This window comes from Myxocyprinus asiaticus, chromosome 12, assembly GCF_019703515.2.
Source record: "Myxocyprinus asiaticus isolate MX2 ecotype Aquarium Trade chromosome 12, UBuf_Myxa_2, whole genome shotgun sequence".
NCBI lineage: Eukaryota > Metazoa > Chordata > Actinopteri > Cypriniformes > Catostomidae > Myxocyprinus > Myxocyprinus asiaticus.
In genome coordinates, this window is record NC_059355.1 from 49666963 (window position 1) to 49692515 (window position 25553).

At 39.3% G+C, this 25553-nt stretch overlaps 1 protein-coding gene across 2 annotated transcripts in view; it reads right to left on the bottom strand.

The window, feature by feature from the left end:
- The window catches only part of LOC127449561 (protein CBFA2T2-like), a 56362-nt gene extending 32446 nt beyond the window's left edge, over nucleotides 1-23916 (bottom strand). The window contains exon 1 of one of the 2 annotated variants that reach the window (XM_051713075.1): nucleotides 23795-23916. In XM_051713075.1, the coding sequence (XP_051569035.1) occupies nucleotides 23795-23822 (28 nt within the window). In that variant the 5' untranslated portion in view covers nucleotides 23823-23916. Of the gene's footprint in view, nucleotides 1-4866; nucleotides 5047-23794 lie in introns of those variants that run through there. The other variant, XM_051713076.1, reaches the window with a different exon arrangement.
- Between the last annotated feature and the right edge of the window lie 1637 nt (nucleotides 23917-25553).

Below are 25553 nucleotides of genomic sequence, written 5' to 3' on the forward strand. Positions count from 1 at the left end.
AAATTGGCCCGGTTGCTAGGGAGGGTAGAGTCACATGGGGCAACCTCCTCGTGGTCGTGATTAGTGGTTCTCACTCTCAATGGGGCGCATGGTAAGTTGTGCGTGGATCGCGGAGAGTAGCATGAGCCTCCACATGCTGTGAGTCTCCGCGCTGTCATGCACAATGAGTCACATGATAAAATGCGCGGATTGACGGTCTCCGAAGCGGAGGCAACTGAGACTTGTCCTCCACCACCCAGGATTGAGTTGAGCAAAGTAGTGGGAATTGGGCATTCCAAATTGGGCAGAAAAGGGGATAACATTATTTTTTTTATTTAAATACAGCATTAACCAACACTTCTTGGGAGGGCGGAACCTTTGTAATGTGTCCGCCCAGAGACGTTACACTGACAGACACACCACAAACACACACAACAGTGCTTGGAGATGGAGAAAGGAACTCTTAACACTATTTGACATACAAGAAAGCCTAGATGGGACCTATGTACAGTAAGGTGCATTTTAATTACCACAGAAGCACGTTAAGTCTTAACTATCACCAAAACGCAGAATAAGACGTTTTTGTCTGCAAGCGTGGAGTTCAAAGTGCCGTTTAACGCTGGCGTTGACGCTCTGACGCGAATCATGAAAGCAGCTTCATGGTTTCTGTAGGAAAGCGGATAGTCACAGTCTACCGGCTGATTAATATTGTGGAGAATGAGAGTTTAAGAGATTTAATGCCCATTGCAATGAATATGCAACCTATGTGGGCACTAGTACTTTCAATAAGTCAAACTCCCACTTAAGACTTTGGGAAACGTTTAACGTTTCTTGAATTGGTGCTATTTTAGTGCATTTCTATCTTTATACTGTAGAAGGCTTTGTTTGGAAAATGTTAATAAACCGTCATATTGTTACATATTGTTTTGCTCTCTTTCCTAAAATAGAAATAAATCCATTTTGACAGGAAAAGAAGTGTATATATATTAATATTAATCGCGATTAACTACAAATATATGAGATTAATCGCGATTAAAAAATTTAATCTACTGAAAGCACTCATAAAAATAAAACTGAACTTTTTATTTAGTTTACTGCAAATACTGTAAACACCTAATAAGTGTCAAGAAATAATAACAAATTAATCAAATTGACTTTATTTTAAGATTCATTTCATTAAATGAAATTATTTCATTATAGCAGTTCATTAGTAACAATATTGTACTAATAATTACTGTTTTAATACAGTTCAATAAACTACCACCTAATAAGTGCAAAACAAACAAGTACAACAGGGGGTCAAGTTGTCTTTAACACAAAATTATGGCAATTTATAAATAAAAACAATACTAATTAGTCATCGTTACTGTCTTAATCTATTTAAATACACTTGAATGTCACCTAATAATGCAAAACAAACCGATACCAATTATTAATTTCTTTTTTACTTTAGAACAGGGGTCAAGTTGTCTTTAAAAGAAGATTTTTGTAATTTATTAGTAACAGTTTTGTAAAGCCAATACTGATTGGCCTTATTCACTGGCTAAATATTGTTTAATAAACTTTATGATGGATCTCAGAAATAGAGAATTAATTACATAACTTTCAACACACAAATAAGACGTTTAATGTTTTAAATAATGGCTAAGATAGGCTTAAACTCTACAGTCTTATTCATGCTTAACTAGTGCATTTTTGTGGACCCCTAAAATAAAGTGTATACACATATAAATGAACATAAATAAACATACAACATGGAATTCAAGAAAAATTAACACGGAAAGCATGCTGCACGACTAACAGAAAAGAGTTTTACTTGCGATATCCGGTTTGTGTGTCGTGACTAAAGTGAACGTTGCCCTTTGGTTCATTAACAGCAATATGAGCTCATTGAATTGCTGCCCTTCTGACCTCTGTGGGACTAATTGATTGGCTGGCAAATCAATCACTCAACACAGCCGCTGTTCTGATTGGCTGTTTCAGCTTCATTCTAAAACCCAGATATGAAGCTGTCACTTGATAAAAGCCTGTTGAAATGTAAAATGTTTATCTTATGGCTACTCTCTCTTTCTCTCTCTCTTACGCACACACACACACACACACACACACACACACACACAGAGAGAGAAGGTCTAATATAACTGATGTCTCCAATCTTGTTTCTATCCAGTTTAGTAGCCAAATCTATCCATATACCAGCTGTATCATGACATATGCCTCATGTTAAATGTGTGCATGTGATATTCAAGTCCAGATGTATGCTAACATGCTGTCAGTTATGTGAACTAGATCTTTAAACGTTAAACTTGCCAGTTTAGTGCGCTAATACCACAATACTGACAAATTATATCAGTATTAAGTGGAGAAGTTGACCCATGCATACTAAAATATACCTTGTAAAACAATTGCAATACACTCATAAAAAAGTAAAATAGTACTACTGTGTTTTTTTGACACTCCCGTGATGGTACTCCACTGTATTATTTTAAATTCTAGACAGTACCTCTAAAGAATGAGATACTACCATAGTACCTGTCCAAAAACATAGGAGTAACAAACAGTACCTTGGTATTTTTTTGGACGTGATAAGTCTCGGAAGTACTTTGTAAATACCATGCAATATTGCAAGAGTTTCTGTACCGTAAGATATATTAAAGTACCATGATAATACTCTTTGATACTGTGCTGTGGTACTGCCACTATTATTATTTTTTTCACTCTTTCATCCACAACAACAGGCCCTAATGGTTGTTGGGTCAAGCCCTGTTAGGTCTTTGCTAATTGTGGGGCCCTTAAAACGACTCTATCTGGACTATTTGAGGGCCCTCGGGGGCCTCCGGTGAGCAGTGAGGGCCACAAAGTGCTGTTCAGGGTCATTGAACGCCACCCACCCTGTGCTACGACTTCACATGTGCGCTCTGATGTCCAGCGGGCTTTCAAACCCGGCCACGCAGGAGGTCAAAGGTTTTAACGGCGAGTCGGTGGGCGTCGAGAGACAATGGTTTGTTTGAGCGCCGGCCGCACACACACCGCCGTCAAATGCAACAGTAAAACGGTTGTTTCAGGGCTAATTGGTGGGATCAGTTGGCGCCTTAATGACATGACAACAGTAAGCATTGGTTTGGCAGGGCAATCTAGAACTTCCTGGCTTCAGCATTACTCAACAGCTGCTGTATGATGTGTGTGTGTGTTATAATCAACCTTACAGAACAGTACTGTGACGGTACTATTCTACAGTGATGTATGAGATGGTAGTGCCATGGTATTTTGATACACTAACGTAATGCACTTACAAAAAATTACCCCCACAATGCCAAAAACACCACAGCACTACTATGGTGCATGTCCAAAGAAACAAAACAAATACATATATACATATAAAACATCAAAATGGAGCTAAAATGTGTTTTATTCAATAGGTTGACCGATATATCGGTTTTAGCGATTAGTCTGTGCCAGTAGTTGCTTTTTTAAACTATCGGTTATCAACAAAAATGCAAGCCGATAGTTGCTTATTTATTTTATATTATTCCTCAATTAACCTCATCTATTGAAATATATCCAAAACTCTTCATCTGGTTAATAAAGACTACAAAAGGCTTAATTTGGTAATTATTTAAATATAGAGCATTGTAACAGAGCCCAGTCGCCGTCATTTCAAAATAAGAGTCTCTGGTGTATACTGGGATTGTTGCAAATTAAAAAATGTCTGGTTATTATTGGGATTATGATTGCACAATGAACTGCTTTTAGGATTTTATTTATTTTGGAGCCTCAATGTCTGTGCTCTTTATGGTGAGGAATGACTAAGAAATTTGTTATCATTCTATAAATCTAGTAAAAAAAAAATTTGTTTTTAAATCAGCCGATTAATCGGTACTTTTCCTCCACCTTAGTTATCAGTATCGGCAAAATCTGCAATCGGTCGAGCTGTATTCTATTCTTTGCTAGTAAACACTACGTGTCCAGAGGTTTGAAGTTTGGAGTGTTTTCACAAGAAAAAAAAAGAATAGAAACACACACACACACACACACAGTGCTGTCAAAATGAGAGTGTGCTGTTGTGTATCTGGTGTGTGTCAGTCAGAGCTGTAGATTGTGCAAAGGTGATGTTCAACAGACCAACAGAAACAAACAACACTCAAAGATGAACATCAGGATGAGAGTTCAGAGAGACGTGCAGAGCAAGTCACAAATGAGATCACTTTAATATCTCAATAACAATATTAAGACTTTTCTATTCTAAAAGTCTATTCTGAGACTTTTGCTGGAGTCTCCTGCTTCTCGGATCCTTTAGAGTTTCATAAGAGGTCTCAAATTATGCTCAGATTTACCAAGATCCCACAGTCTGCAATCAAGATACATTTTTCATCAAATTCACCCAAGACTTTTATGTGTTCCTGCATTGTTTCATCCATTTATACATCCACCAACATGTCTTCATCCATGCATCAGAGCAAATCTGCAGTGTTTCTTGCATGCAAGATAACCACACGTGTAATGCTGTAATGCAATGCAAGTTGTCAACAGCGAGTTAAAACAGAGTGGTTTTATGAAACTGCATGCTATGGACGAAAACCAAAGTTTCTCTCGTCCAATTGGCATCTCATCAGTTCGATGTTCAGCAGTATTAAAGCTGCTTCTGCCACGTGAATTTGGTACCAGTTCCCACACTGTTTGGTAAAAAACACTATTTTTACATTTCCCTAATATTTCCAGGTTCTTTAATGACTGTGGGAACCCTGTGGTCAAATCAGCTGTACCATACTACAAAATCATAAGTGAATTGGCATTCAGAACTTCCCTAAGATTAAAAAAACGATGCATTTAACCAGACAGACAGACAAACAGATAGACAGATAGATAGATAACACACATAAAGCTCACCTTCTCTCTACGATAGTCCACTCTTGTTTGCGTCTTATTCCAAACAATGTAAATCACTCTCTTCTGCAGCTCGTTTCATTCGCCTCTCTCTCTCTCATATGTAAGGCATGTGTCTCAATCTCTCTCACATATGTGTGCATTACAGTCCGAGTTCATCTGAAGCACCAGCAAGGCACAGATGTACTCCAGATGGGGTTTGGGATTTAGAAAGTCTTCCACGCCTCTCTCTCTCTCTCTCTCTCTCTCTCTCTCTCTCTCTCACTCACAGTGCAGTCTGCAGGGCTGATGTCACCGCCCAGGTCATGCCCACTGTGTGGCTCTTGGCCAATCAACTCAAGCTCTATTCAGTCCATTGAGGCAGGAGAGGCTCATTAACATAACTAACAGCTCTGGCACTCAAAGGCTAAACACTGTTCATACCAATTCACGGGAGGAGGGGTTGATACCCAAAACATCCCTCAAACCGTGTGCCATTACCGAAGTCTGAATTATATAGAACTTAAAATAAAACCAGCTACTGAAGAAATGTAACCATCGTTTTGCACAGATGTAATATATATATATTATGAAGCCTGCATTAAGGACCATTAAGATTATTTTGGGATGGCATTTATTTATTTCACATTGTGACATTTTCAGGACACTTTTACCCTCCAATTCTTATTACCACAATGTATCCAGACAAGCTACCCTTATTATTCTCACTGTTTTTAATGATGATTTTAATTACAGTAACAGTCAATTTTGTACTGTATTAAAATTATTTTTTTTCAGTGATCAATGAAAATGAAAGGCAGTACCAAGAGGGTTTTTGATGCATAAATATTTTACAATTGAAATATTATTTTTCGCACATTGCGGTTCTGAGAATTGGGGGGTAAAATGTGCGTAACTGATTAAAATACTCAAAATCCAAAAATCTTGAGAAGTTTTGTGAGAATCACACATGCTTAATGAAAGACCGATATATTGGCAAGATCGATTAATCAGCCGATACTTGGTCATTTTGAGAAGCTAAAAACTGTTATTGGCCAATTAACAGAAGTGAATTTTGTGCAGCTATCACTTGCTGTCATTAAAATGAATATATGTGTGTACATACAGTGTATATATATATATATATATATATATATATATATATATATATATATATATATATATATAATATTAAAAAAATGGTCGACCACTGATCATGTTACCATAGAGACACCTGTGAATGACTTACAGATGCTGTAGATCACAGCTGTGCGATAGTCTTCAACAACCCGGAAAACCAACAGTTGTTTAAAATAACCATAACACTATCCTATCATAAACTGTAATATATAATTAAAGGAATATTCCGGGATCAATACAAGTTAAGCTCAGTCGACAGCATTTGTGGCATAATGTTGATTACCACACAAATAAATTTGGACTCGTTCCTCCTTTCTTTAAAAAAGCTGTGATCTAGTGAGACACTTACAATGGAAGTCAATGGGGTCAATAATCTGTAATCATTAAAATACTCACTGTTTCAAAAGTATAGACACAAGACATAAACAATATGTGTGTTAACATGATTTTACTGTGATAAAATCACTTACTAACCGCATCTGTGTAGTTATAGCCAATTTTAAAACTATGTTGCCATGACGATGTAACGCTGTAAACCTTAAAACCATAAAATGACTGTAAAAATGACGTTTTAAGCAACTTGACAGCTCAAATAATACACAAGTTTTAACAGAATAATTAATGTAAGTGCTTTTATAAAATTATAATCTTCACATTTCTGCCTTTTAAACCCTCCAGAAGTTGACCCCATTGACTTCCATTGTAAGTGTCTCACTGGAACACAGATTTGTGCTTTTTTTTAAGGAAAAGGAGGGATGAGTTGAATTATTATTATTAATTTATTTGTGTTAATCAGCATTATGCCATAAATGCTGTTGATTGAGCTTAACATGTATTGAACCCAGAACATTCCTTTAAGTCATAAATATTACATTAGTAGAATGTGCAAAAAATAAGCAGTATGATGTATAAGCAGTGATGTAAAACCTGTTGTTCATGTTGCTTTAGTGTGCAAACAGTGAGTTCGGCTCTTTAGGGTGCATGTTGCGGCTGCCACTTGACTTAATGAGTGTTAACACCAGCTACCTTCATTTACATGTAAATACACATCTATAAAGCTCAGCTTTAACACAAAAACATGCTTTCACTCAGAGACGCATCTCAAAAGTGTGTGTGGCCATTGCACCACGCATGGAGGGATGCTGGGAGACGCCAAAGGTGAGCTGTTTTAAATGAAAAACACTGTGGATGTGTGTGTTGGAGTGGAGAAGGACTGAGAGTCAGAAAGAAAGTCATACAGGTTTGGTGTGTACAATAGTGAGTGAATGATGACAGAATTTTCATTTTTGGGTGAACTGTCCCTTTAAAATACGTTATAAAGAGCGCAGAAATTAGATTCTATCTGAATCGATACGATTCTTCAATTCCATCTGCTTGAAGTTTCCTCCATCTGTGGACGTAGTGCAGAAGGGCAACAGATGTGAATGCGCGCACGCACACACACACACACACACACACACACACACACACACACACACACACACACTGCCGTTCCAAATCCACATTCAGTCTCCTCCACACCAAAATCTCTTTCCAACCACTCCTCTCTCTCCCTCCATCAGTCTCGCTCTGTGTTTGTAGTGGCATTCCTTCGCTCGGCTCTCGGCTCCAGTGAGTCTGGCCGCGTTGCACGCCTGGGAGACATTAGCTTAAGTAAAGCCTGACACACACACACCCTCGACTCCTCTTACAAGATATACAGACAGAGTGTGTTTGTATGCGAGTGTGGAGAGGGTGTGTGAAAGAGAATTTAAAAGAAAATTAGAAGTATGCAACCAGTTCTATTTGTCATTTTGTCACTGTGTGTGTGGATGAGAAAGTATGATAATAAATGGACTGTGTGTGTGTGTGTGTGTGTGTGTGTGTGTGTGTGTCTGTGTGTGCATCAGACAGCATGTTTACATGTGCAGTTATAATCGAGCTACAGCGGGTTTTGTAGTTTGTTACTAAAAAACCTAGAGTTTTGAAAACGGCTGAACTACTGAACTCACGCTAACACTCGCGCTACTGAAAATGTGGGTAAGTCAGTAGCGTTGCTTCTTTTAGCTAGACAAGGATACTACTAATGTATACTTCGGTTTTCCACGTGCTGGTCAGTCTCACGCACAGCACAGTGTGTGCAGACTTTCCGCGTGCAGCGTGATTTTTCTAGACAGTCTGCATCTTTGTGTATACTCTGAGAGAGGCTGAGCGCTCGACTGTGCGACACCCTTTACTTCCTGACACCGGTGCATACATCTCTGTGTGTGTGTGTGTGTGTGTGCATGCGAGTCTGCACTTACAATTTATGAGGGGAGGTAACCCCCCCCCATTATTTATACCATGATCAGTGGAACCATGTAAATGCTTCACGCTGCAACCCCCCCAGTGTTCAAGCCAAATCTACGCCCTTGGCTGGGTCACATGCTCTCTTGGCAACATTACCCTCAAGTTTCCACACCTTGTAGCCAAGCAGAGAGACGCCACTCACACACACACACACACACACACACACACACGGCCATAATTACCACCAAATAACCAGTAGACATAGTATGTGTAACGACTCTCATTTCCTGAATCTAAAACACAATATATAACTGTCACGCATGTTCATGCAAATCCCTCAGAGCCCATTAGTAAGCAAGCTGCTAGAAGGTGCCAAAAAGAATGCTACTAGTGTTCTGCATACTTCACAGTATGTAATGTATACTGCCTACTATTTTAAAAATAGAATGTAAAGCAGAATGCATTATGCAATATATGTAACTGTAACATTTAACTGTAGCAAACTGAAGTATACTACATTACATGACCACACGATGTTGCATGTTTAATTCACCAAGTGGCGTCCAGTTATCATCTTGGAAAAATGGTAATTTAGCATTTTTAATCCAATTTTGTGTAAAAAATGTTTGAATTTTTGGCAGTCTGATTAAATAATTATTCCAGAAAGATGTTAAATACCACATGAATGTCACTTTTGTTGTTTTGAATGTTTTGTTTTTTTGGATTTTTTCCCCTTTTTCTCCCCAATGTGGAATGCCCAATTCCCAATGCACTCTAAGTCCTTGTGGTCGCGTAGTGATTCACCTCAATCCGGGTGGCGGAGGACGAATCTCAGCTGCCTCTGCGTCTGAGACCGGCAACCCGCGCATCTTATCACATGGCTTGTTGAGCGCGTTGCCACGGATACATAACGCGTGTGGAGGCATCCACGCTCAACTCACCACACGCCCCACTGAGAACGAACCACATTATAGTGACCACAAGGAGGTTACCCCATGTGACTCTACCCTCCCTAGCAACCGGGCCAATTTGGTTGCTTAGGAGACCTGGTTGGAGTCACTCAGCACGCCCTGGGATTTGAACTAGCGAACTAGTGAACTCCAGGGGTGGTAACCAGCGTCTTTACAACTAAGCTACCCAGGCCCACACTGACACATTTTTAAGTGCAAGTGTGACTTAAATGTCCAGATACATTTTGGTGCCCCTATATGTACAATACATGGCATAATAAAACATATCTGTCAATTATTAGTAGTATTAACCCTCAGATGATTTCAAAATGATCCCTTCTGCCTGATTTGGAAGTACAATATATATTCAGTTTGTGCCATTTGAATGAAATTGATTGAATGAAGTCTCAGTTACATATCCGAGTGGGTTGAAAGCACAGCAGAGATAACACCGCTGTAATGGGAATACTTTCTTGACAAAAACCAGCGAGAACAATGCAAGCACTTAGAATGTCTGCGTTCAGCCTTTATGTGCCGATCCATGCTGAAGAAATCTAATACGCAAGATGAGAGAGAGAGGAAACAGAAAAGTGTGTGTGTACTGAACAGAATAGAAGCGTACTGCATACTAAGCAATATAAACGGTATACTTTTTTTTTATTTCAACCAAAGAGTATTTGAATATCGAAGGTACAAGACTGTGCACTTAACTTCTTTAATGAGAGAATGAACTACAATCCCATGAATCATTGCAAATGACGTGATCGAACTGTACAACTATTGATATTAAGCTGTTGATTATAAGAAATTAAAGAAAACATTTAAAGTTGACGGCAAAATATTCAAGTATTTTGAGAGTGTAGGGAGAGCGACTCGATTACGTCATTCATAGTGCGTCATGACGCTACAGAGCTCATTTGGCGCACTTTGTTTGCAGTGATTCTCTGATTGGTCGATTGTTTACCCTTAGGATCATGGGTAGTGTAGTTCTTCACCAGGAATTCTGCTAATAAACATGATTTTTTTTAAATGAAGTTGAATTAACGCAGATTGATGGATTAAACAGAAGTATATACCATAGATTAATAACCTCTGATCTCATGGTAGGTCTGTCTTTAAAGGTTTATAAGTTATTGTTAAAAATCAATTCACCTATGGAAAAAATAAATAGGATTTTCACTTCCGGAACCAGACTGTTGCGCTGTATAAAGGCTTCAAACACATGAACTCATTACATTGCATATTTAATACAGCAAGTGGCATTTAGTTAGTAATCATATAAAAAAAAGAAGCACATTTTGTATAAAATGTTAAAATATTTTCTCTTATCCCAGACTAATATGCCAAACAGTTACAAGTATACAGTCCACAAATCTCTCTATCGCAGCACATGTGTTGTATTCTTAATTCTTAGTCCGTTTTTGGGCAGCCTCAAGCTAAGAGAGCAGCTGTATTCTTGGCACAAACACACACACACACACACACACACACACACACACCTGTGTTTGCAGGTGGCACAGTTGTGTATAGAGAACACCTGGAGAGAGAGAGAGAGAGAGAGAGAGAGAGATCGTGCCTGCAGGGCTTTTACTTTGTAAACCAAGTACTTAATTATAGTTCTGCAGATAAGAGGGAGAAAGGAGATATCGTGTGTGTGTGTGTGCGCATATGTGTGTGTGTGTGTGTAGGCATGCCTTCCCTGAGGTTGGATTGCAGAATCTGTGGGAAACGATGGCTTTGACAAGCCAGAACAATCCCTTTGGCCCGTTCACTAGTTTTGGCATGTCCGACTCTCTTTAGTGAATCAGTTCTTTCAAACAATTCATTTCAATGAACCGTTTCAAAACATCAATGGTAACCCTTGAAAATAAGGTTGTTAACAAAAGGTTAAACATTAAAAATACTTATACAGCATTTATTAATCTTGGTTCATATTAATTTCTATATATAATAATACATTTTAACAATAAAAAGGTGTGCACGTTAAAGTTAGTTAATGCATTATGGACTACCTAAATAAATTGACAATAACCAAGATTACTAAATGTTGAAAAATATAATTTGTCATTATTAGTTTGTGATACCTAATGGATTAACTAATATTAACATATACAGCCTTATTGTAAAGTGTTAGCAAAACTGTACATTTTACAGTAGTATAGAACATGCCAATAAAAAACCAATAAGTTAACTAACTAACTAACTAACTATCTAATTGTTGGTTATTCATGTTTTGGAGATGTTACCGACATTACAGCTGATTTTCTGTAAAGCTGCTTTTGTCCAATCACTGCCAACCATGTTAAAATAAAAATGTAGCATCATAAATTCTGAATCTATGTACTGATTATCATTGTCTCATGTCTGTCAAACATGTTGAGTGATCCAAACATCATCTGCAGCCTGAAACTGAACATTTGGTCGGATTTTAGGAGTGAATGCACTTGGCTGCATAGAAAGCTATAGGATGCTCCCTAGCTCCCTATTTAGTGAATGACCTAACCTCCAGTGTGCTGTCTGTCTGCACTGGTCTCAGAACAGTTAGAAATGCACCTTATTTTCATCCTAACTCCATATAAAGCCTCTGAAAGCAACATTTTCCATCGTTTGAACGCAAACAAAATCTCTATGTGATAATGTCATTGTGGCGTTTCACGATAAATCGCTCAAATTTTAAAAATGTCATATTGGATGAAACTAGAGACTCTAATCTTTTGACAACACAGGTTTCAATTTGAAAACTTAATTAGGTTTCTTACCAGATATAGTTTTGTTGGCGTGTCTCCCAAAGACAAACTCTGCTGAGATCGGAACCATGTTGTTTTGTCACATGACTCGTGCGTCTAAATTATAACCCTTTACTGACAGCCCAGAGTGTCCTGAACTGAGATCAGTCAGTTTAAATAAAATGAAATTATGCATAGAGTATTGCAAAGACAAAACATAATTTAAGCGCATGAGGATGCAGGGTTGCACGAGGATATATATTTATAGATGGAAATATAATGGATCACTGAAATGTGACATAGATATCTGTTTAATGCGACCTATGGCCTAAAGCATGGGGGATAAAAATGAATAGACACAGACAGACAGAGAGAATCAGTCACACACACAGCGGGTCTCAATGTCAACGCTCTGCTGAAGTTCTCACAGTCTGGAGTGAAGCAGATATTATAACCTCTTTTTTTATAATGGTCCACCGGCAACTGACAGCCACAAAACAGCTGGATTTCCCATCAACAAGAAAGAAAGAAAGAAAGAAAGAAAAGAGTTTAAAGAGTTAAAGTGAAAAATGAACCATTGTTTTGATTTGATTTCTAAATTGCATGTATACAGCGGCCCCCAAAAAGTTTTTGGACCCTTAACTTACTCATAAAACGGTGTGAATGGCATTGCATTAAATAACAGAATATGAAAGCAAGTGTGCTCTGTGCATCTCAAATGCTGCTGGAGACATTTTTGCTTATGGTGAATTTTAATCAACAGGTTTCTTGGTGATTTTTAGTAAATTATGAAGTCAGTTTCCCTCATGTTCACACAGAGGAACCAGCCTTATCTCACATAAAAATCGGCAAGTGTGTGCCGATTTTTCTTCAGCTGAAATCGGTATACGTTGACTGAATTTGAAAACACTGCCTCCAGAAGCTAAAGCGGTAAGTGTTTCAGAGCATATAAACAAGTGTGACATCCATTTACATCCAGAAGCCAGTTGTAAAAATAATTGTTTTCAGCTGAACAGGGTGTAAAACAGTGAAGAGAAATGTTTATTTATTTAATCTACCCCCCCAACCAAAACCCAAATCTAACCTTAACCATTAGTAGAGACAAAATGCAATGTTAGGGATAAAAATGCAACCTCCTTATCATGCTCATGATTGTTTATACAAACGCAATTACTTCCTCATTTGATTGGAGATTGAACTGTGCAACTGACGCAACGCGCTACCAGCAATCACCATGATACCATGATCTCTGGGAAGGTTGGCATGTTGTTTCCGGTAGTTCCGATAAACTAGGATCGGCGACATTATGCCGACTCACGGACCACCGCCATGTCCTCACAGACATGTCTAAAATGGCTCCAGCTCAATTGCTTTCCCCTGTGGCGCACCCTGAAGCGTGTCACATCTGGATGCATGTCACATCAGCGGACATTACACCCAGAAAATGGCACTCACACAAGAACACTTACCGCTTTGGACACATGGGGCAGTGTTACGAATTTCATACGGCGATTTTAGATAAAGAAAATTCGACCTACTCTTTCTGTTATCACTGTGAGATCAGTCTGCTACCAGTCGAGCCACGGGGGGAAGTCATTGTCATTGAGCCGTTCCAAATATGTCCAGTGGGAGATAGGTCATGCCAGTGAGTCGGCATACTGTTGCCGATCCTAGGGTACCAGAACTTTCGGAAACAGCATGCCGACTTCCCGTGTGATCATGTTGGAGGAACCACAGGTGGAGTTCAGCACATTTACGAGCAACATGAGACAGTAACACACTGACAAACACAAAGTATCTTTGCTATATCATTTGAAACCTAAAAAACTTCTTTTTGTCAACTGCTTTGCTTTGAATTGTGCTTGTGATATCTGTCTTTAAAATGAATGTGATTTGCTTTGATATTTTGCTATCAAATGCAATGACATTCAAACATTTTTAAGTGTGACTTATGTGTCCAAATACTTTTGGGAGCCAATAAGCTTTTTACCGTGCTGATAAAGCTTCTTAAATCTGAGTGGTTTGACAACATAAAGCTTAACTGGTATCAAGAAAATGTGGGCTGAAGAGGTGGAGGGGTTATTCTCAAGCGGTCCTGTTTTGAAGAGGTGTGTGTGTGTGGATGGTGGGGGTTTTAAAAAGCTTAATGGCATGATAAGCCCCTTTCACAAGCTCTTAAACGCTCCCCTCTCTGATAGACTGCTCAGTGACTAGCTTCTTTGTCCCCTTTAAACTCAACCGGTGCACAAAGAGCCGGAAAGTTCAGAGGACAATCATCCATACTCTAATAATCCCACCACTCACGTGCACGCGAGAGCGACTCAGAACCCAAGACTAAACATTAGGGAAGCTTCAATTCATTTGTTTTTGTTTTCAAAGCACCCTGAGCACCGCTAGCGCAGCTGATAACCATCAGTACCTGAGAACAATTTGCGGAACAATTCAAGCGACAACAATACACATCACCGCTTGAGGAATCTTCAACCCTGAGGCCTGTCTGATAAAAGAAACTGAGACTGGGAAACTATGAAAAACAAGCCAAAATCCCTTTAAAAGGAATGGTTTACAAAAAGGACAAAAAAAGAAAAGCATCAATAAAGCAAAGTCCATATGACTTGGGCGCTACATTACAAGTCGTTTCCAAGCTAATGGACTACATTAATGGTACTTTTTGTCTGCACTTGGAGTTTGAGAGCTACAGGTCACCAAGAGCAGCTCAAACATGATTCAAAACATCATACGGGTTTGGAACAATAAGGGTGATTCTTATAAATCTAAGCTTGAACCATGGCTGTGAGGATTATTACATAAAAATCATTATGAAATTCTGGTCTTAATCTTGTATTGATAGGCTTTATGTGTGCTGCATCTTGCACATGAAGACTGGAAAGGATTTCATGTTTTATTTTAGATTTTGAATGAATTTTCGTGTTTTTCTGGCCAAATCTGATAATTTACCACTGGTAAATTAACCCACAGGTGTCAAACTCAAAGTGGCGGTCAGAAAATGACGGAATTTTAATTTCAGGGTGAACAATTCCATTCAAGTGTATTAAAACAGAGCCAGCTGAAGACAGCTGAGCAAACGTTTGTGGTGGGAGTTAGGAATCGGCGTATAAGGAAAGGCAGAATGGACTCTTCTACACGGAGGTCAGAGGCACGACTCCAGGAGGTCCAGTCACATAATAGTCCATGTCACCAGCAAACTGACATTCTGGGCAACAGTCGCTCACTGATCATAAGACTATTCGCTACGGAGCCTCAACATCTGGATTCAACCTTCCCCAGCCTGTCCACACAGCGGTGGGCGACAAGAAACATCTGGCGAAGCTGATGTCAATTACCACTTTGTGTTTCCTTGTGTAGATAACACACACATCCAACACACACAAACATGTACACGCTAGCACATGGACCCGGGAGGGAACACGACAAACAGGCGGCCTGCTGAGTAGCTAAACACTGAAAACGAGGTCAATCACATTCAAATACAAACACAAAGAGTCAGATGTAAATGTTTCATAGCCATATTTGCCATTTTGAGCCTGTCATTTAAAGAGAGACAGCAAGCTGAAATCGTGGCAGCGGCAGCTAGTAGCGGCACTTCCGGTGGCAAGCTCAGCTGCCGCTGACTTTCTACAGCAGCTGCTGCGGTTTGTGGCAGCTGACACTGACCTTCTATGGCAGCTGCTGTGGTTTGTGGCAGAAGCCACTGACCTTCTACGGCAGCTGCCGCTGTTTGTGGCTGCTGCCAATGAGCTTCTGGTGTTTGTGGGAGATGCCACTGATTTTCCGCTGCCGCTGTTTGTGGTGGGGGTATTGGGGGTTAGGTGCGCCGACATGGTATGGTCATGCGTGACTTGCATTGTGGACCGGTCAAGGGCAACGTTAATTTCATTAATTACTTATAATAAATGATCCCCGACATGGAGACAGGATCAGAATCTAATTAAAGTAACTATCAAAAATATAGCAACAAGTAGACAGTGAAAACACATTTTATTGGATAGTAAGTGGCTGTAGTTATAAAAGTTAGACAGAATTTTCAGTGTTTATTGTCAGCAACACAAACAGCAGATTTGGTGTCATTATTAATTATTCATTTGGGGTATTGTGTTATGGGACCAGCATATCTTCTCCTGGACTATATAAAGGGTCGTTAATCTCTGGCCACTGTCTTCTTTAGCCCATTCATGTCCTTAACAGAAACATCTTTGCTCACAAGAAGGGACTATCCTACTAATTTTACGAATGGTTCACAATGTCTTAAAAGTGAGTTGGTGGTAAGAAAGAATGGATGTTTGTTTAGCTAAATTTTTTTGGTACACAACAGCCTATTAGAATGCATCATTTGCTCTCAAGCAGACTTTATTCCGTTGGATCAGTTAATTTCAATGCATTATCAACCTGCCTCTGTTTGTGGCAGCTGCCTCTGACCTGCCTCTGTCTGTGGCAGCTGCCTCTGAACTGCCTCTGTCTGTGGCAGCTGCTTCTGACCTGCCTCTGTCTGTGGAAGCTGCCTCTGAACTGCCTGTCTGTGCCAGCTGCCTCTGAACTGCCTCTGTCTGTGGCAGCTGCCTCTGAACTGCCTCTGTCTGTGGCAGCTGCCTCTGAACTGCCTCTGTCTGTGGCAGCTGCCTCTGAACTGCCTCTGTCTGTGGCAGCTGCTTCTGACCTGCCTCTGTCTGTGGCAGCTGCCTCTGAACTGCCTGTCTGTGCCAGCTGCCTCTGAACTGCCTCTGATTGTGGCAGCTGCCTCTGAACTGCCTCTGTCTGTGGCAGCTGCTTCTGACCTGCCTCTGTCTGTGGAAGCTGCCTCTGAACTGCCTGTCTGTGCCAGCTGCTTCTGAACTGCCTCTGTCTGTGGCAGCTGCCTCTGAACTGCCTCTGTCTGTGGCAGCTGCTTCTGACCTGCCTCTGTCTGTGGAAGCTGCCTCTGAACTGCCTGTCTGTGCCAGCTGCCTCTGAACTGCCTCTGTCTGTGGCAGCTGCCTCTGAACTGCCTTTGTCTGTGGCAGCTGCCTCTGAACTGCCTCTGTCTGTGGCAGCTGCTTCTGACCTGCCTCTGTCTGTGGAAGCTGCCTCTGAACTGCCTGTCTGTGCCAGCTGCCTCTGAACTGCCTCTGTCTGTGGCAGCTGCCTCTGAACTGCCTCTGTCTGTGGCAGCTGCCTCTGAACTGCCTCTGTCTGTGGCAGCTGCCTCAGACCTGCCTCTGTCTGTGGCAGCTGCCTCTGAACTGCCTCTGTCTGTGGCAGTTGCCTCTGAACTGCCTTTGTCTGTGGCAGCTGCCTCTGAACTGCCTCTGTCTGTGGCAGCTGCTTCTAACCTGCCTCTGTCTGTGGAAGCTGCCTCTGAACTGCCTGTCTGTGCCAGCTGCCTCTGAACTGCCTCTGTCTGTGGCAGCTGCCTCTGAACTACCTCTGTCTGTGGCAGCTGCCTCTGAACTGCCTCTGTCTGTGGCAGCTGCCTCTGAACTGCCTCTGTCTGTGGCAGCTGCCTCTGAACTGCCTCTGTCTGTGGCAGCTGCCTCTGACCTGCCTCTGTCTGTGGCAGCTGCCTCTGACCTGCCTCTGTCTGTGGCAGCTGCCTCTGAACTGCCTCTGTCTGTGGCAGCTGCCTCTGAACTGCCTCTGTCTGTGGCAGCTGCCTCTGAACTACCTCTGTCTGTGGCAGCTGCCTCTGAACTGCCTCTGTCTGTGGCAGCTGCCTCTGAACTGCCTCTGTCTGTGGCAGCTGCCTCTGAACTGCCTCTGTCTGTGGCAGCTGCCTCTGACCTGCCTCTGTCTGTGGCAGCTGCCTCTGAACTGCCTGTCTGTGCCAGCTGCCTCTGAACTGCCTCTGTCTGTGGCAGCTGCCTCTGAACTACCTCTGTCTGTGGCAGCTGCCTCAGACCTGCCTCTGTTTGTGGCAGCTGCTTCTGACCTGCCTCTGTTTGTGGCAGCTGCCAAAGTCAATCAAATAAAGTGTGTGATGATAACACCTTTTGATTCATTATCACAGTTTGTTATGTTGCAATGTGTTTTTTATTTTGGTCTATTCTGTATTGTTGTGTATTGTGTGTGTTTTGTGTTAATTGTTTGGTGATGGATCACATTCATTATGATTGTTCTGATATGAAGCAAGTCGTATGCTGGAGTAACAAATCTGTATAACATACTATGTGTCACCCTGTAAATATTAAGATAGCACACGTTATTCTTTGTTGTATTCACAGGTTTCACACTTAGTGATGCTTGTTTTTCATTGTCTTTTTATTACATATCTGTGTATCTTACAAGCATATCTAAATATGCTTATGGTATTTCACAACACATAATTTTTTTTATATTCACTTTACCAAGATGTGTGTTTTTATTTTCTAATGTTTTAAGCATTACGCTAAGCATTTCTAATTATGGTGTATGAAATGTGCCGCATACATAAACTTTCTATTGCCCTATTATGAATCATCTGAATACAGTCTCTGAAATAAAAATTAATTGAAATGGTTGCCAGATGTGTTTCTCTTGTCACTTTTTGCCGTAGAAGGTCAGTGGCATCTGCTACAAGCCGCGGCAGCTGCCGCAGAAGGAAAGTGGCAGCTGCAACAAACCGCGGCAGCAGCCGCAGAAGGTCAGTGGCAGCTGCCGCAGAAGGTCAGTGGCAGCTGCCGCAGAAGGTCAGTGGCAGCTGCCACAAACCGCGGCAGCTGCCGTAGAAGGTCAGTGGCAGCTGCCACAAACTGCGGCAGCTGCCGTAGAAAGTCAGCGGCAGCTGAGCTTGCCACCGGAAATAGTCTTTCTTATCCAGGAAACTAACCAAAAATTGTATGACTCATCTTGCACTGTACAGATTTTTGTCTTATCAATTTTTTTCTAGAATAAGAAAGAATACCCCACAATACCACCTGCAACAGACTAGCAGGTTAAATCATGGTTCCTATATAAGCAGCAGATATATTATTGGCTGATAACTGGAAAATTAAATTATTATTATTTCACACTGATAGTGGAATTATTGCATATATTTTCGGCAATAATTTGTTAGGGTTTGTTTGCTTGTGGCATAGAATCTAACTGCTCTGATTTCATCAGGATTAACGTAAATACTCATGTAAATGTACATGATAAAAGCATTAAGTGCAATGTAATTTATTTCTCATTCAAATCAGCATACAGCCGTAATATAGACACACTTTTGGGTTCCATTATATCTGCAAAACCTTAAATAGAAGCACTTAGGCCTAAGAGTTGATCAGATTGTAAAGTCCATATCCCAAATTTTTAAAAACCTACTTTGGTTTCAAGTGAGTACTTTTTAATTAATTAGATAGCAGCTGAAGTATAGGGCATTTTTGGGCTGCCGCCAGCAATTTTTCACACTCAAATTGAAAAGATGCATCATTTACACATACTGTGGACTAAAAAAAATGGTCTCATTTTTCAGAAAACCCCCGAAAAAAAAAAAAGACTCAAATTATTCATAAATAATATTGTATATGTTTACAATGTTATAATAAATAGATATTATTATTTTTTTATGCAATATTTTGTTGTTGTCCTTTGTAAGCATGTAATTCTGGTTCTGTTCACGCTATCTCCCTCTAAAAAGTCTTATTTCATTCCACTAGATGGCAGCACGTACTAGAATTTCCATTACAATATGCAGATCTGAAATGTAGGTGGCGCTGTAATGCATTTTCGCCCTCTCAGATGTGCTCGTCCATAGACATTCAGTCTAATTTTCAGTTCATGCAACACCCCCAATTTTTCATTGTATATCTCGGCCTCTGAGTGGACTAGAAGCTCAGTCTATGTGTCATTTGAAAGCTGAGATCCTCCCTTTTGTAAAGATACTGTATATACATTTTTTTCATCAATCAGCGATCAAATATTTGCTATTATTTTTATTTATTTTTTTGCATGCATTTCTTGCTGGACCGCATATTTTGTTCTGGACATCTAAAATATAACATTGGATTATTCACATAAGCAAGCTCACAGACAAGTGAAAATTGGCTAATTTTGTAGAAAACTGCCTCAGGTAAAAAGTTTTTAGCTTTTTGGGGCTTCCAACACCAGTTATTGATGCATAAAAGAGATGTTTGTATTTGATGTCTTACAGAAAATCATATTTCACTTTGAAATGCGCCGACGACGCGCAAAGATGCGGATTAGAAAAACCAGGCTGATAACAGAATGTGCGTTTTGCGCAAGTCAAACCATACTTTGGCCTTAACTCTTTTCAGCATTCCAGGGACAAACAGACCCTTCCCAAAAAGTATGGTAATTCTAGTTAGGTCTGATACTCAAGTGTCTGCAACCCCCCAAAACTCATCTATTGTGTGGTAAGTATCCCCTCTATTATCTCTGAGACTCAAAGGGTTTGGTTAATTGTTAATAGGACACAGTCCCGCTCTCAGCAGCTTTAAGAGGAGACTCATGGAGTCGAACCGGGCCAAGACTGCCCTCGCCTGAGGCCTTCTTAAACACTAACAGCTGCTCAAACTAGCGGAGATCCATACTTCATTCCCCGCTCATACTCTCTCTTTCTGACATGCACAAACTCTCCCACACGACCAGAACGCCGTGTTTCCAGCGCTGGAGACCCCAGCAAGCGAGAGATCAAGACCAATTAAAGTGCTAATTCAAACCTCAAGGACTCTTTTGTCCCTTGTTTCCTTTCTCTAAGTCAGCAGATAGGAATCTAACCACCCCCAACGCCAAAACACACACACGCACACTCAAACATACCTCTTTTCAAGAACTCCTGCCAAAAGCTTAACCCAAATTCCAAGAGTCACACGTTTACACCTGGACTGGTACTCACCAGCACTTGAAATTAAAGAAAGATCTACACAAACACTGGGGTGTAAATGTGCCCTGATTCCTCTAGCAAACAAAGATTCAAAAGGTACCATGGCAGTACCATAGTTTTTGGACATTTGGTAATTGCTAAGATGTCTAAAATGTAAGAAATGGCAACAATCAAGGAACTCAATGTTGCAACTTCAATGCTGCTTTTTTGTTTTTGTTTTTGTTTTTACATAATACCAAAAAATCAGTTAGAGCACTGTTAAGTACAGCTATAAATGTCAAATCAATCTTCAATACTCATCCAAACTGCACATCCTATAACGCCCTCTTGTGGTGGATCAACACACAAGTTCAACGTCATCAATTAGATGCATTAGTTATTCAGGGCAAGAAAATACAACCGGGGGTAAAACAATGGCCTGTGTTATTCCCAAGCACAAGTGACCCCAACAACACTGTTCTGGCACAATGACAGGCCTCCTGTAGTTCAGTGTACTGAGCAGCACTAAAGTCCAGATGGTGTGAAACTTTGCCGGAGGGATTAACACCAAATCCTCCGGTGAGACAGAAGCGAGGGGTCCGTCCGTCTCTAGACCCTCAAAACAGATTAGTGTGGGTTACAGGGTCTGTACACAGCTTGCCATTACAGTACCATGGTATTTAAATACAATACACCATTTAAATACCATGGTGTGAAAAGGGTATTCAAAGAGTGACATGGTATTATATCAAAACACAATGGTGTTACCATATATCTGGTACCATCATTATAAACAAACATGTTACATGGTTCGTATGTGTGAGGATCGGCAGCCGGTGGATTTTCTTTCTTAACCACTGAGCTACCAATGCCCTTGCTGGTATTTATGTTGAAACTTCTGTTTTTCAATTTAAAAAAAAATACACAGTTTCAGCACAATGTGTGGACCTTACCCTCCGCATGAAAAATTTCCAACTTATATCAATGTTAAATTAACGACCTGTAACGATTTCGCCGTGACACCATCAAACCAGCATACGTGGCAAATCGCATCCCGTATTGATTTGATACGGGACACATAATTTCTTATTTAAATACGGGACGATCTCGTATTTTAGGTCTAATACATTCTCATAAGCAATGTGTGAATGCAGAAAATCGAGAGTTTATCGGGAGAAATTGTAAATCTGGAGTACAGCGGGAGGAGGGGTGGAAAAACGGGAGAAACCCGGTAAAATCGGGAGTGTTGGCAGGTATGATATAGGGCGTTCACGCAGAACACATAGAAAAAAATAGATTCTCCTTCAATTTGGAATACCCAGATCTCAATGCACTCCAAGTCCTCGTGGTGGCGTAGTGACTCAATCCGGGTGGCGGAGGACGAATCTCAGTTGCCTCCACGTCTGAGACCGTCAAACCGCGCATCTTATCACATGGCTTGTTGAGCGCGTTACCACGGAGACATAGTGCGTGTGGAAGCTCACGCTATTCTCTGCGGCATCCACACACAAATCACCACGTGCCCCACCGAGAGCGAGAACCACATTATAGCGACCACGAGGAGGTTACCCCATGTAACTCTACCCTCCCTATCAACCGGGCCAATTTGGTTGCTTAGGAGACCTGGCTGGAGTCTCTCAGCACGCCCTGGGTTCAAACTCACGACTCCAGGGGTGATAGTCAGCGTCAATACTCTCTGAGATACCCAGGCCCTCGAATGTGACAATATTAAAAATAAATAAACATACCTGCAAAGAAAAAAAAAAAAAAGTTCACTTCGAAATAAATTAATAAATGCTCAAATCTGACATAAATGAGTATTTATACATTTATTGAATTTATTTCCACATTTATTTATTTACTATACATTAATTAATTTATAAACATATTGATTTATTTTTACATTTATTTATTTATACATTTCTTTGACTGTATGGTAATGAGGGGACCTGTTTTCATCTTCAGGCATTAAAAGAGTGCTCCAGAGTGAAGCTTGGAGGCCACAATGACATCTTGTGGTTGAGTCAAATAGGGAATGAATGATCTCTATTTATTGAATGACCAGAATCGTATATCGCTGTTTAAGTCATTTCATGGGATGATACAACTATACATACTCTTGACAAAATGGACAAAAACGCTGCACATTAAATGATACAGTATTATTCATATTTACTGTTAACGCCCCTCTTTGCTATACAGACAAATAAATGAGAAATAGACAAATATAGAAATAAATATTGTGGGAATATATACATGTATAAAGAAATAAATGTGGAAAAAACATGGAAATACAATGATGCATACAAGCAAAATTAATGCAAAAATACTCATTTATGTCAGATTTTAACATTTATTTATTTTTTATTTCTAAGTACAATTTTTTTATTGTTTAAATTTCTTTGCAAATAGCATATATATATATATATATATATATATATATATATATATATATATATATATATATATATATATATTATTAAGTACAATTTTTTCATTGTTTAAATTTCTTTGCAAATAGCATATATATATATATATATATATATATATATATATATATATATATATATATATATATATATATTATTATTATTATTATTATTTATTTTTATTTCTAAGTACAATTTTTTCATTGTTTAAATTTCTTTGCAAATAGCATATATATATATATATATATATATATATATATATATATATATATATATATATATATATATATATATATTATTATTATTATTATTATTATTATTATTATTATTATTTTATTTATTTTTTTCGGATTCGGTCCTCCATCATTTTAAATGAATTCAGACCGTTCGATCAACTCTTTGAAAAGAACCGACTCAAAAGGAGGATTCATTCTTGAATTGGGCATCCCTAGTTCTGATTCTAAGCAGCCGACAGATATACGGGACACACGGCACGATTGCTGAATTTTAGTTCAAGTAATCTTCCTCATCATCAGACAAGGATCCCCTCGGGCTCGTGCTCCATTGATGCCCCGGCTACATTTTCTTAAGGGGCAAAATATATTATATATTATAATATAAGAAATAGAAACACGAACAAACATCTTACATTAGTGCACTTACATTGAAAAGCGCCTGGAATGCCGACCATACTCCTCGAGCGTTGAATATGTGTTCACTCCACCGATAGATCCACAAACTCAGTCGCGTGTATCATGAGTGTGTTCAAACGGAAAGCATCTGTGAGATGTTCCATAACAGGAGGCGGAGCAACACACATGCTATAATAACTCTGACCATTATTACTACAAAACTCAGCTGTGGAGGGAACATGGTATGATGGTAATACTATAGTGCGTAGGCCTATACATCTTCAAAATAATAATAATAATAATAATAATAATAATATTATACCAAAGTAGGCTACATATCCAAAACATGGTAATACCATGGTAAATGTCCAAAAACATGGTATTACTGTGGTAAGTAAAAAAAAAACATAATAATAATTTAAAAAAACAAACATTATAATGCCATGGTAAATGTCCACAAAAGCACAATAATATCATAGTACATCTCCAAAACATGGTACCACCATGGTAAATGTCCCAAAACAATCTAATACCATGGTACATGTCCACATGTTATCACCATGATAAATGTAAAAAAACATGGTAATACTATGGTACATCTCCAAAACATGGTATTACCATGGTAAATGTCCACAAAAGCACAATAATATCATAGTACATCTCCAAAACATGGTACCACCATTGTAAATGTCCCAAAACAATCTAATACCATGGTACATGTCCACATGTTATCACCATGATAAATGTCAAAAAACATGGTAATACCATGGTACATATTCAAAACATGGTATTACCATAGTAAATACCCAAAACATGGTAACACCATGGTAAATGTAAAACATACAGTACATGGTAATACCATGGTACATATCCAAAAAAGCATGATAAAACCATAGTACATCTCCAAAACATGATACCACCATGGTAAATGTCCAAAAACAATCTAATATCATGGTTCATGTCCACAACATGGTATCACCATGATAAATATGAAAAAAACATGGTAATACCATGGTACATGTAAAAAAAAAAAAAAAGCATGGTAATACCATAGTACATCTCCAAAATATTGTACTGTCATGAATGTCCAAAAAACATGGTAATACCATGGTAAATGTAAAACACACAGTACATGGTAATACCATGGTAAATGTCTTAAAACATGGTAAACCCATAGTATCATGTCAAAAAACAACATAAAACCACAAGTCATTTTTAATAGCACGCTACAGGTCTGAAAATCTACTGCATGGCAATACCGTGGTACAACTCCAAAAGAACATGACATTATGACCAATTAGGGATGCACCGGAGGGATGCACGCTTCTTATTGGCTGATGTTATAAACGATTGTAATGTCTGGGTCAAGTATTGTATAGGTTAATAGCAGTTCAATCATGTATGTGTTAACACATGTAGATAATTATCTTGGCTAATGAGGTGATAATTAGACAGAGCAACTGTTTTGTGTTTTGGCTTATCACTTGAATGGTCCTTCAGCTATAAATTAAGATAAGATTAACAGCATTTATTGCACTACACATTCAATATCCATGACCACACAGATGCATTATGATGACAGATCTGCAAATAACAATAAATATTGAATATCCCATAGGATATTCCCAATCTGCAAGATTTAAATATACAAATCCAGATTTCAAACAATACTTTATCTGCAATCCATCAATGTGCTGTATATACTTAGCCTATGTATTGATGGTTTTTAGGCACTGAATGGGAGATTCGTGCATTAGTCCAGACTCTAGAGGATGTACATATGAAACAAT